The sequence below is a fragment of the Elephantulus edwardii genome, unplaced genomic scaffold (genome assembly GCF_000299155.1).
Source record: "Elephantulus edwardii isolate Elephantulus edwardi_28Jun2011 unplaced genomic scaffold, EleEdw1.0 scaffold00553, whole genome shotgun sequence".
Taxonomy (NCBI): Eukaryota; Metazoa; Chordata; class Mammalia; order Macroscelidea; family Macroscelididae; genus Elephantulus; species Elephantulus edwardii.
In genome coordinates, this window is record NW_006400303.1 from 261,958 (window position 1) to 276,301 (window position 14,344).

General features: G+C 39.7%; 1 protein-coding gene across 1 annotated transcript in view; it reads left to right on the forward strand.

Moving 5' to 3' along the window:
- The window catches only part of RASEF (RAS and EF-hand domain containing), an 81,510-nt gene that overhangs the window by 36,760 nt on the left and 30,406 nt on the right, over nt 1-14,344 (forward strand). Inside the window, exons 2-6 of the mRNA XM_006903278.1 lie at nt 244-390; nt 1,597-1,687; nt 3,210-3,305; nt 5,650-5,727; nt 11,833-11,948. Of these exons, the coding sequence (XP_006903340.1) occupies nt 244-390; nt 1,597-1,687; nt 3,210-3,305; nt 5,650-5,727; nt 11,833-11,948 (528 nt within the window). The remainder of the gene's footprint in view (nt 1-243; nt 391-1,596; nt 1,688-3,209; nt 3,306-5,649; nt 5,728-11,832; nt 11,949-14,344) is intronic.

A 14,344-nucleotide genomic window follows, 5' to 3' on the forward strand; every position in this document is an offset into this window, starting at 1 on the left:
GAGGAGGGTAGAGAGAATGGTGCAGCAATGAAGGAATGAAAACCCAAAATCCCTGTAAATGTTCATTAAAACTAATACAATTTAATAATAATAAATCCAATCCATGGCATTCCCCTTTCCATCCTTGGTTCTTAAGTGCCTCTTCCAGGGCACTATTCCATACATGTGCCTTAAAAAAAAAAAAAAAAGAAGAGAAAGAAAAAGATACAGCCAATTTAATTGGGTTTTTGTTTGTTTTCACAGACAAGAGCAAGTTAGTACTCTGTATCAAAACATCAACCTCGTGGAGCCAAGACTAATTCAGCCCTATGAACATGTTATAAAGAACTTTATCCGAGAGATCAAACTGCAGAGCGCTGAGATGGAAAACCTGGCCATTGCAGTGAAAAGGTACTGGCATCCTGCTGTCCTTAGTGGTGCATGTTGTTGACTGCCAGGCGGCTCTACCTCCTGGCAGCTTGTATACAGCAGGGCACGTACTGTCCAGTCCCATGGCAGCCTCAATATGGCCAGCATGTTCCAGTCCGTCCTCGCTGTACACTGGTGAGAGTGTCTCCCTTACGCTCGCTTGGCCGCCTACTTCACTGAACATGAAGTACTCTTCCAGCCATTTTGCTCCTGAATGACTTGTCCCAAACAAGTGAACTGGATAGACAGTATTCTGTTGTGATGCTTATTTTTTTTTCTGATTAATTTTCAGGAGTAGATTTCCAAGTCAGTGTTCTTAGTCGAAGATTTTGTAGAAACTTGTCCTTAGTAGCTCTCCTTACTCGTATTTTAAATACTGGTGGCATAGCTTCCAACAACAACAGCCAACCCATCACAGTGGGACAAACTAAGACAGGTAGTGGAGGTTGTGCATAGATCCTTTAACTTGCTGTTTGGGTCATGTGCTAAATGGAATGAGATGCCTGGTGCATTAGTGCTCCTGTTGAATGTCAGTGAGTTGATTCCATTTGATAGCAACACCATGTGATTGAATAGACGTACCCCCCCCCAAGGGTCCCCCTCTGTAATCTTGACAGAAGCAGAAGAACAGAATTTTCTTCGATGGAGCCGCTGAGCGGATTCAAACCTTTTGATTAGCAACTCTTCCTTTCCCATCACTCCACCTGAGTTCTTTAAGATAAAGATTTAATCTCAGGACTTAAGAGCTTTTCTACACGAAGGCAGCAGGAGGAAAGTTGAGTTAGCCAGCAAGTCTATCATGTAGGTAAGTTCCACTTTCAAGGAGATGTGGTAGAAAGAAAAAAAAAACCCACCCTAAAATCTGTCATTAAAAGTAGCCTTATCTAAGGGTCTTTTGTTAAGCATAGTTAATGTGCTTGGCTGCTGGCTGAAAGAAAGGTTGATGGTTCAGGTCCACCCAGAGAAATCTCAGGAAGGCTTAGCCATCTACTTCCACAAAACCAGCCGAGGAAAACCCAGGAGCACAGTTCTGGTTTGGCACGTGTGGGGCTGTCATTAGTCAGAGTTGAGTCCACGACTGATTGGTTAAGACAATGGGGGACTTGAAATGGACGTGTTGTAGGTCTTCTCTGTATGTTATGATCATAAGAATATAAAGAAAAAAACACACATCTTGTTGACTTTCAGAGCCCAGGACAAGGCAGCCATACAGTTGAGCGAACTGGAAGAGGAAATGGATCAGCGGATTCAGGCTGCAGAGCACAAGACACGAAAAGATGTGAGTTGCTGGGTTCGGCAGAGAATTCAGTACATTTCACCAAACACACTTTATGAGCTTAAGCTGCTGCGGCTTGGATGCTGCAAGTCCAGGCTTCCCTGTGTACACTCAGAGTGAGTGTTTTTATTGATGGTGGTGGTTATTGTTTGGTTTGGTTTTGTTTCAACTAGGATAAGGAGACTGGTAATAAACCTGCAGTCATACAGATCTAGTCAGTGGCGTGAAATAGCAGGGACTGTGGTGGCGACGGAAGTAAGGAAGGCCGCATGTGGGATAGGCCGTGGCTGATGGAGGCCGCTGCCTCAGGTCAGAGAGTTCTTTGAAATTGTCAAAAGTGAAATAACTCTTCAATTGCTGTCCAGTTGGAGCTGGCTTGTAGTTGACCTATCAGAAGGCTTTCAGAAGCTGTCAGTCACACGAGAGATTACCTGCTTTTCTCCGTCGGAACCCCATGGATTTGAACCTCCAGAATTTTGGGGTTAGCAGCACAGCTACCTCTGGATATCTATTTAATGGCAACTTTTCTGTTTTTCTTTTTTGTGGTATAGAAACAGAGTTTCTGTGTTGTCTGCTCCATTTTAGGCATGCCTTAGCCAGCTGTGGGAACCATTTATGATTCTCTTCAGTCGATGCCATGGTGACCTCCCATAAAATGACCTTTTCCTCTTTGATGGTTACTGATTGGAGAGGTTTTTGTGGCATGTGGCAAGTCCCGTGAGATTAAACACCGCAACAAAAACGGTTGTCTTTGAATCAGTTCTGGTTTGTAGAATCTCTACAGGACAGAGCAGAACTGCTTTATAGAACACATGGCCTCTTTTCTCTCCCATAGAGCAGCTGGTGAGCTTGAACCACTGACCTTCCCATTTTCTGAACCACCAGGGCTCCTTTCACACAGATTCTTGAATGGTAATTGCTGCTCTGAACCTTGGTGTCTACTAGGAGCCAGACAAGCACAACTAGGTTCTCTTTCTAGATGGAACTGGATGAGAGGAGGTGGGGGAGGGAGTAGCAGGGAGGGAGTAGCTATGATTTCCAGGAAAGAAATGAAAAAACCTTCTCTGTTCTCTCCTGGAAGAGAACACTATAAAATGTTCTTTTTTAATTGAGACTTGAATCAGATCCTACTAATCACGACTGAATTTGAATCTTAGCGTTCTTGTGAAGCCATCTCTGATAACTTCCACATGTTGCCCAGTTGAATAACTTTAGCTGTACCATCAGTTAATTTAAAAACAATGTACCTCGTACTGACTGATTGACTGGTTAGTGTTGTGTGGCCTTTCACAGTGTGAGCAGTAGTCTCAGATGTGTCCCCCAGGACTGTGTGTTTGTGTCAGGACACTGAAGTTCTTCCTCTTGTCTGGGCTTCAGTTCCAGAACAGCCTTACACCTAAAGCTGCCTTCTCATCCTCACACTTGGGGCCAGGCTGTTTTGGTATAAAAGATTCTCACTTATGTGGTTTATTTTTAGAGGTTTATTTAAATCAGTCCCATAGATATGCTACATTAACTCTTCTAGGAAAAGCGCAAAGCTGAAGAAGCCCTGAGTGACCTCCGACGTCAGTATGAAACAGAAGTAGGAGATCTGCAGGTGACGATCAAAAAGCTCAAAAAGGTAGGACTGTGGCCTCTGGAGTAGTCTCTGCATCTCAGTGTATTTGACATCATGCCTCAGTGGAAGGTGAGGTCAGAGTTCAAAGTCAAGTTGGACTACTTGAAAAAACTTTTTTTTCCCCTTAAAGAGCCTCTTAGTTCCTCTCCTAGCTCCAGGGCCACCTACTATATTAGATATTCTTTTTTGATCCTTTTAACAGTTGTTCATTAAATCTTGATTAGCTTTCTGTAATCATCATCAACCAGGTCAACTGTCTGGCTGACTGCATCGAGACAGCAGGTGCTTTCTGTCTTGTTACAGCTTCCTCACCTTAGTTTCAGGCACATGGCCTCACCTTAGTGTCAGGTATTCAGTGAGTGTGGATTCAGATTAAGTGAATATTCCTCTTCTGTGTAGAAACTTCCATATGTCAAGGGCCCCTGTTTAGCAAGAGGTGGAAAATAATTTGTTGAAGTATGAGCAAAGATCTGATGGGATTTTGGCTACTGTTTTAATTTGTTTCTAATGAGCAGGGTCTAGTGTCCTTACCAATGGCAGTTGAAGATAAAAAAGCTTCCATTTATACCATTTACCAATTTCTTATTTTTTTCTTTGCCAATTTCTGCTGTGTAAATACTCCCACCAATTACCGATTTCAGGCTACCAGGTTGACGACAGAGCTCTGGTGGCGTAGTCCACAGAGGGTTGTGCTGCTGACCCAAAGGTGCAGCCTCTCTGGCTTGAATCCACCAGTGACTCCTGTGCTGGGAACGCCACTGGGAAGGCTGTTATGAGCTGGTTCTGACTCAGTGGCACGTGGCAGTGACTGAGTGATTGAGGCTAACACTGAGCTTGAAATCGGCTCTCTCACAATCGGGTACACACATTGTTTCCACTTCTTATGTTTCAGTTGTCCATAATTAGTGGAAATAGCTAAAATGAAGTTTATATCTAAAAAATGTCATCTCTCAAAGTAGCATTGTGACCTCAGGACAGATCACTTTGCCTCTCTAGTAATTCATCTGATAACCTTCACTGATCTTTCCAGGGTTTATATTCAGTGAGATTAAGTGAGGGATTCCTATTCTTTTTATGTAACTTCCACCAAATCCCCTGAGATTATTAAAAATTCCTCTCAGTTGCCTTCTTGGAAATCATTATCAATATCTACATTAATTATATTTTATTTTCAGACATCATTAGACTTATATTTGTTTTGACAAATTTGAATTAATTATCTTTTTATATCAGAGTCATAGATTCTCCTAGTTGCTGTCTTCACTTATTTCTGTGGCTTCCAAAATCTTTAGGAAATATATATACAAGGACAGACACAGCATGCCTTGTCTTGATATAACAGACAAGGTAGTGCTAATAGACACTGTATTAATGATCTGGAGCTACCATAACAATATATCCTCACATACATGGCTTATAACAAGAGAAATGCATTCTCTTACTAGTCTGGAGGCTAGAAGTCTGAAGTCAAGGTGTTGCTTCCTTCTGAAGTGCTTTAAGGGAGAGTGTTCCATTCCTTTCTCATAGCCCCCAAGGTTTCCCACAATCCTTGGTATCCTTGGCTTGTAGATGGACCACTCCATCTTTGCCTTCATTGTCACGTGTTACGTGTTTCTGTGATTCTTTTGTTCTTACAAGCACATTGATCACAGTAGATTAATGTTTACTCTAAAATGGCCTCATATTAACGAATTATATCTGCTACTACACTATTTCCATATAAGGGCATGCAGAACTTAGTGGTAAGGAACTGCCAACCCAGAGCCATGCAGTTCAAATACGTCACCTGCTCCACAGGAGAAAGATGGGCAGTCTTCTTATTATACAACTTCTGACTACTGGAGGGTCAGTTGCTTGTGAGTTGACGGTGCATAGCAACAACACAGGTACTGGAAATTAGCACATTAATAGATCTTTTTGAGGGGCACAAATCAAACCCTAAAAAGCATGGAACAGAAAAGAGCCTGAGTCAATAGTAATGAGATGTCAATCCTTCACTAGACCATGGACCTTTCTGCTCTAACACCTGGGACGTTAACTTCATCTTTAACTTAAGTTCCTTATATGCCGAATAGCTTAATAATAACTGTTTCCATAATCACAATAGCTTAATTTTGTTGACCTTATTAGGTTCTTTTCCAAAGATAAGCATACAAAATTTTAAACTTTCTTTCAGAGGTGATGACACTGATTTCCAGAGAGTTTAAATAGCTTGTTCAGAGTCACACAGCTAATTATGATGTTGAAAATTCAAGATGTAAAGAATTCCATTTTAGGATGTTCTTAAGTATAACCAGATCAGTTCCAAGTGGACTCGCTAATGTGTTATTTCCATCTGCTTTTTCAGCTAGAAGAACAATCAAAACACATAAGTCAAAGAGAGCATGTGGCAGCATTGAAAAAACAAATTTATGATTTATCAATGGTAAGAATCATCTTTTCATTTACAAGTATTAGATTGCAATTTTCTCAGCATCATCATGCTATTATTTAAGTATTCCAGGCATAGAGGCTTAAAGTAAATTAATGTAATAATTGTGGTCTTATCCCTCCAGGAGGTTTTTAGAACCTGTTAATTGCACAGGAGGAGCTTGCCCCTTTGGAAAAGCAGTGAAACCTCTTAGAGCTAAAGTCTCGTTTATGTAGACTTTCCCCTCAGAGGAGGAGCATCTGGGCTAGCAGTGCAACTACCTGAGGAGTTTGTGCAACTCCCTATGGAGTTTAACCAAGTAAATGTTTTTTAAAAATAGAATTTTTATTTTATACTGGTTTAGTTACAAAGTTCATATACATTGTTTTTCACACCGGATCTCTCCCATTTCCTTTACCCACCCCTCCGTCTACCCCTCAAATTGGGAGACCTATGATCACACCCACTCATCCTCACCCCTCTGCTCCCCTTCTCCCAAACTTGGATCCTAATACATGTTTTATTAGTTATCTTTCTGTTTTCACAGTAGTGGTATTTGCCCTTATGAAACTGAGTTAGTCCACTTAGCATAATATTCTCCCGTGTGCTGTGTAGTATTCCATTGTGTAAATGTACCATAATTTCTCAATCCATTTGATTCAACAAGGAAACAAAACCTATCAAATTCAGAAAGGACAACTTCTTCAACAAATGGTGCTGGCAAAAACTGCACTGCTTAAAAAAAACACCAAAAAACAAAACAAAAAAAAAAAGAACAACACTGCACTACTACCTGCAGAAAGCTGAAACAGGATCCACATCTCACATCATATACAAAAATCAACTCAAGAGGAATCTGAGACCTGGGAGTAAAGCCCAAAACCATAAAGGTCATAAGAGACAAACTGGAATCAAGCTTGGACTGCATAATCTACAGTATAAAGAAACTGCCAAATATAGCCAGAAATGCACGATCTGGAGAGGATAAAATTTATATCTTTTAGTTAAACTAGTTTATTTACAAAATTCAAATACATTTGTTTTCCAGAACAGATTCTTCCAATTTCCCTCACCCTCCCACCCATCCAGTCATACCACTACATGATTAATCCCCCGCCCCGCACATCCTTATCCCTCTGCTTTCACCCTTTCCTCCCCTTAAATACTTATACTCATTCTACAATAATGGTTTTATATAATATTTGTCCTTGTGGAACTGAGTTAGTTCATTCAGCATAATGCTCTCCAGTCCCTCCCAGGTTAGGTAATAATTTATAAAATCATTGCTCCTGTGTGCTGTGTAGTATTCCATTGTATGAATATACCATAATTTATCAGTCTATTCATTTGTGGTTGGACATCTGGGCTGTCTCCATGTTCTTGTGATGGTGAATAATGCTGCTTTGAACATTGGTGTACAAGTCTCCTTTTGCGCCTCAGTTCTCATTTTCTCAGAGTGTGTTCCAAGTAGTGGGATACCTGGGTCATATAGAATTTCTATATTCAGCTTTTTGAGGAAGCGCCAAGCAGCTTTCCAGAATGGTTGTAACACTTTACAATCCCACCAATATACTAGAATTTCCATCTCACCACATCCTCGCCAACATTTATTACTTGCTGCCCAATTAAACTTTGCTTCAGTTACTGGAGTGAGATGGTACCTCATTGTGGTTTTTATTTTGCCATCTCTCTTATTGCCAGTGATTTAGAACATTTCTTCATGTGTCTGTTTTTCATTTTAATATCTTCCTCTGTGAAAATTTTTTCCATATATTTTGCCCATTTTGTAATTGGCTTATCAGTCTTTTTCTTGTGGAAGCCCAGGAGTATTCTGTAAACTTTCATTATGAGACTTGTCTGACATGGTATTACCCAATGTTTGTTTCCAGTCTGTAGGTATTATTTTCACCCTGTTGGAAAGAAGTTTTGATGACCACATGGATTTAATCTTTAGAAGGTCCCTTTCATCAATTTTATCCTCTCCAGATTGTGCATTTCTGGCTGTCTTTGGCAGTCTAGAATAATATAAGTTAATATTATTATTATTCTAGTACATGTATCAACTAAAGGCAAAGATGAAGAAATTGAAGCTTTCTTCCAGCTTGTGCAGTCTGAAATATATTCAGATGTAATTAAGATAAATTAATAACAACAGGTAATTGGAATGCAAAAGTTAAGTTGGAATACTTGGTGATAGAAATGATACTGAAAATCACACAATAAATTTTCTACTGTCAACAAATTACTCATTAAAAATGCCTTTTTAAAAAGACATAATCAGTGATGTATTTCTTTCTATATATTTTCATGAAATGCGCAAGAATCAGATCAACTACAACTGTGAAAAGAGAGAGGAGAGAAGTTCAGTATCATCTATCAGGACATGTTGTTGTTAGGTGTTGTCAAATCAAGTACGACTTCAACCTGAACCCTGTCCTATCCTGTGCCATCTTCCCCATCTCTGATACACTTGAGCCACTTGCTACAGTCACTGTGTAAATTGATCTGTTCTTCTCTTTCATTAATCCTCAGCCTTTCCAAGTGTGATGTTCCTCTCCAAAAAATAGTCTCACCTAACAACATGCCCAAAATATATGTGACAAACTTCAACCTCATTGGCTGTAAGGAGTGTTTTGGCTGCTCCTTCTCCAACACATATCTGTTTGCTCTTTTGGCATTCCAGGGGATATTCAGTACTCTTCTCCAACACCACAACCCAAAGGCATCAATTCTACTTCTCTCATCTTTATTTATTGTCCAGCTCTCTGATGCATAACAAGTGATTGAAAAAGTCAAGGCCTGAATCAGGCACATCTTAGTCCTAAAACCGACATCTTACTCCTTAATAATTTGAAGAGATCCCTGACTTCAAACTTTCCCAATGCAGTGTGCCTCTTGATCTCCTGACTGCTGGTACCAAGAGTGTTGACTGTGGATTCAAATGAGATGAAGTTGTTGACTGTTTCATTTTTTTCTCCATCAATCATGATGTTGCCTTTCAGTCAAGTCATGAGAATTTCTCTTTTCTTGAGGTACAATTTGCTCTTTGGAAGCAAGCACCTCAAGTCCTCCTCACTTTGATCAAGCAAGATGTGCCGTCTGCATGTTGTTGTTGTTGTTATGTGCCGTCGAGTCGTTTGCGACTCATAGCGACCCTATGCACAACAGCCCTAAACCCTCCTCTATCCTGCGCCAACCGCACTGCCTCTGACACACCCATCCTGATTACCCCAGTCACCAAATCAATCCATCTCATAGAGGGTCTTCCCCTCCTGCGCTGTCCCTCCACCCTACCAAGCATGATGTCCCTCTCCAAGGACCCGTCCCTCCTGGCAACAAGTCCAAAGTATGTCAGACGAAGCCCCAGAATCCTTGCCTCCAATGAGTAGCTTGGTTTAATCCTCTCCAAGATGAATCTGTTTGTTTTCCTGGCAGTCCATGGTACATTCAGTACTCTTCTCCAGCACCACAGCTCAAAGGCATCAACTCTCCTTCTGTCCTCCCTAGTCATTGTCCAACTCTCTGAGGCATAACAAGCGATTGCAAAGACCATGGCCTGTATCAGGCGCACCTTACAATGATTATTAAGGAGTCTTCCTTCCATCCTGAGGCCACATTTTCCTTCATAGAATCTAGCTTCTCAAATAATTTAGTCAGAGTACAGATTGAATAGGTATGGACAGAGGATACAACCATGACAAACACCTTTCTTGATTTCTGGTGGCCTAGTGTCAAGCTGCACTGAAATCCTGAAGGCACATGGTTCAAATCCACCAGCTGCTTTGCGGGAGAAGGATGGGTAATCTCCTGTGTGATTAACTGCCTCTGAAAACCCACTGGAGGGTTAGCTGTGGGGTGCTTCAGACTCGACAGTACACAACAACAATAACAACACCACACATTGTTACCTTACTCTGTTCACACAGCCCTTTGGTCTGGGTATAAATTTTGCATGAGCACAATTAAGTGTGCTAGAGTTCCCATTCTTCTCAATGTTAGCCATAATTTGTAAGAATCCAAGTCACAATAAGAGTAGGGCCCAAATGTGAAAGAAACCATCGATAGCTCCTATGCAAATTGAAGTTGAAACTGAGAAATTTAAATTAATTCCACAAGAGCCAGAGTATTATATTGAGTATATCTCAACTAAATTCAGAGGTCATCTTAAGAACCCATTTGCTGTAATGTATACTAGTAACTAAGAAGATTGAAAGCAGAAAATACCAGAAAGATATTTACTTGCACTTTACTGCCTATGCAGAAGTGTTTAGCTGTGTGGATGATAGCAAATTATTGAAAACATTGAGAAGAATGGGAATCCCAGAACACTTACCCATGGTCATGAGAAAACTACAGAGACTAAGCAGCTGCTGTCCAAACAGAACAAGGAAATGCTGCACAATCAGGAAAACCATTTATCAGAGTTGAATCAGCTTCCTCCATACCTATTCAAATAATTAGAGATGGTAGACCATAAGAAGAAAAATTTGGCATCAAGATTGGAAAAAGACTCATCAGCAGCCCGTGTTATGCAGATAAAACAATCTTGCTTGCAGAAACTGAAGAAGTCCTGAAGAACGTACAACAGAAGATCAAAGACTATGGCCTTTGACATGGAAGACAACTCAACATCAAGAGAATAAAAATCCTCACCAGTGGAGTAATAAGCCACATTATGAGAGATAGAGAAAAGACTGAAGTTGTCAATGATTTAATTTTACTTGGATCCAAAATTGGCACTCATGGTCAAGAAATCAAAAGACATGTTGCATTGGGAGATCTGCTGCCAAGGGTCTATTTATCCCTGTTAAAGAACAGTTATGTCAGTTGAAAGACTAACGTATACCTGATCCAAGCCATCCTGTTTTCAGTTGCTTCCTATGCATCTAAAAGTTGGACAGCGAATTATGATGACAGAAAAATCAGTGTCTCTGTATTATGATGTTGGAAAAGAGTACTGAATATCCCATTCATTGCCAAAAGAACAAACAAATATTGTCTTGGAGAAAGTGAAAACAGGGTGCTTCTTCAAGGCCAGAATGGTGTAACTTCATGTCACATACTTGAGGCATGTTTTCAGGAGGGGCTAATTCTCAGGGAAAGGAAACATGCTGGGAAAGGGGGAGGGTCAGAAAAAGATAGGCAGATCCTCAATAAGACAGATTCATACAGAAACTGTCACATTGGACTGGAACATAGCGCATAACAGCTTGGTGGGATTGGCACTGTATAGTCAAGATCCAGATCTGTTGTTCAGAGAATTGCTGTAAGTAGTAGTCAACTGGATGACACAACAACATATTAATGACCAAAGAGAAAAGATGAGTTGTCATGAAGGACAGCATACATGAAAAATCACAAAGTCTTTAAAAAGGTGGGAGGGAAAGAAATATCAGAAGTGACTCAGAAACTTTCTCTGAAATCTATTTTCAGCCCTCTCTCATAGCCGTGATACTGGATTCTACCTCTTTCCATATCAGAACCTTCAACCCTCTGTCAGGATCTTAGCCCTTCACTGTGTTACAGCCTTGACATTCACTTTCCATTTGAACTCCTTTCTTATTTCATATTAATGATTTTCAGGAAGGATAAAGACGAACTGATATGCTCAGTTCATCATTTTGAACCAGAAGTCTACACTGATAGGTTTTTTTTGAAGAAAAAATAATTTTTCTCACCACAGTGCTTTGTTTTAGCATAAAACTTTAGTAATGCTTTGTAATCAAATTTACTACAATGCAAAGTCATTCTACTTTGTGATATGTACTGTTGATTCTGTAGAATGTTTATTAATTTTATAGCTGTCATTAAATTAAGCTGGTGTTCAAATGTTTGATCTAAGTTGTTTGGACAATAGCATGTTAAAGTGCAGCTTGACTCTTGACTCTTGACTGTTGTCATTTGGTGCCAGTAAAGATTATAAAAACAAACAGCTTTGAACAGCTTGGAGGATTTAGATTTTTGATACTTTAATAATTCATGATAATTTCAGATTACATTGATTTGATCATTTGGTCTTGGGACACCAGATTTAGAATTGTGGAGGGGTAGGAGTTATGTGAACCCTCCTTGCAGGTTGAAGAAGTTGAGACTAATGACTCTGCTCTTGCTTTTCTCCAGGAAAATGAGAAAGTGAAGAAAGATCTTTTAGAAGCACAGACGAGCATAGCCTTTCTTCAGAGTGAATTAGATGCTTTGAAAAGTGATTATGCTGATCAAAGCCTGAATTCTGAAAGGTATGAAACTGCATTTTTTTAGTTTGAATGGAATGATGATTTGCAGGTGATAACATATGCAAATGATAAATTGTTTCTTAAAAAAGTGATTTGTCAACTTTACTAATTGGCTTTTACTTTCATATAGATGTTGATTACCTTCGATTAGAGCATGACTCATAGCAACCCTATGAACAAAAGGCCTGAAAGCCTATAGACATTTATCAAAGTTCATAGTTTCCTGAGGCATGTTGCTTATGAAGTGGATGCCACTCCTACTTCCAAACTATATAGATACATATTTTTATATTTTTCATTATTTAAAAAGAGGTCAAGCACACATTAATTTTTGGAAGCAAAGCATAGCAAGTAGTTTAATAAAATTTGAATTGAACTGTTTAAAAGAGATATGTGATTAGGTATTATTGTCATGACAGCAGTCCAGAATGAAGGCTGCACAGTGGAGTGGACTTGGGAGGAGGGATTGTATAACAATGAAAGAATTTTTCTTTTATTTTTCAAAGAGAAGAGCGAATTGGGGGAGGGGTGGACAGGGATAAAAGTGCAACAATGAATGAATGGAAACCCTAAGTCTCTGTAAACTTTCATTAAAATTAATAAAAAAAATTGAATTCACATGGACCAGATGAGTACTCCAACATGTCAGTCAGTAGAAACTGAAATGCTTTGAAAGTGGGAATCCTAGCTGTACAATAAAACAATGGAAGGTCTCTTAGGTAAGTAATTTTATTTTCCCATGTATGCTACTCATAAGACCCAACACACACACATGCGTGCACAGAAGCCAAGTGCTTGACTGATAACAAAAAGATCAGCAGATTAAACTAACTATTCTGTGGCAGAAAGATGTAGCAGTTTGCTTTTGTAAATATTACAGTTTTGGAAACCCTGTGAGGTATCTCTACTTTGACATTGAGTCACAGTGAGTTGGAATCAACTGGACAGTGATAGATTTGGTTTGATTAGGTGCAAATAGAAGACAGAGCTTGCTTGTTATTTGTTTGCAAACTTTAATCAACTTTGAAGTTCTGTAATGGAAAGCAATGACATTTATGAAATGCTTACTGTATATACATCCCTAGGTTAGATGAGTTATGTGTATAGAGTATGTAAACAATAAGAGACTTAGTCTCTGCCCTTTGAGAACTTTGTATTCACTTGGGAAAACATGAACTGTCACAGAGTTAAATAACGTAAGGTTTAAATTATGCCAAAAAGCCCACCAGTGGCAGTGACCCTGATTGCATTGATTGGATTTTAATCATAGAGAAAAATGTTCTTTTCAGTCACCAGAGATGAAGAACTTTATGAAAGGGGAGCTGCTGGAGGGTGGCGGGTAGGTTTGGGTGTGTAAACATGAGGAGAGGCCACAAGTGACAGTAAGAAGCTACAATAGGAAGCACTGTCCCCCGCTGGACATCACCCTTCACACTGCGTTGCCATCAGTGCACTTCTTTCCACAACCTTCTCTGCCATGGGGACTTTCATTAACCCTGCACTACAGATGGAACAAGAGAGTCTCAGAGATGTTGCGGGTGGGACAGCACCCCCTACAAGGGCAAGAAGACAGAGAAGGATAAAAACTAGTTTAAAAATAGAAAACAGAAAGGGTTTGAATAAAAAAGCAAAAGTGAAGAAATGGGGATTAAAAGAAGATAACAGTTATAATGTTAGAGCCTAGTTGTTTTGGCTGAGAAATGGGAATTCCTACAGTCAGTTGGGAAAGCCAAAATCTGAGGTCACTAAGAAAGACATGGTTCACACAGGAATAACTCTTTACTTCAGTGGAGAAGGACCAATAATGATCATTTCTGTATGTGGATATTTGTCCCCATGGCTACTGTGTATCTCTCTGTAGCTGATGAAGGAGTGGTGGTCTACATGCACCCCTCTTCCCTGATGCTGCCAAAGGAACTTTCTTCCCTGCATCCTGGGGACTGAAATAGTATAAGAAGTCTTACATGCAGTGCATGCTTAAGTAATAGGCAGTGCAAAAAAATGCACCCAGAATGATGTTGTTGTTGACTACCATTGAATTCACCTTGACTCACAGTGACCCTGTGAACAGCATCTCTGAACTTTGCCCTATCCTGCAGCACCATCACAATCTCTTACATGTTGAATAGGGAAGGGGAATAAGGGATAGAATACCCAGAATAGAGAAGGAGATTTCCTGATAAGGAAGAAGAAACTAGGTTGGAGCAAGAATCAGTTCCCAGCTTCCCATTCATTCATTTATTTTATTTTATTTTTCTCTCCCTAGTAGGTTTTTTTTTAAGTTGCGATTTTAATGAAAGTTTATGGAGAAGTTAGATTTTTATTCATTCATTATTGCACATTTCCTCCATATCCCTGTTCACTTTTTAAAAAAAAAATAAAAACCCCGTTCATTGTTG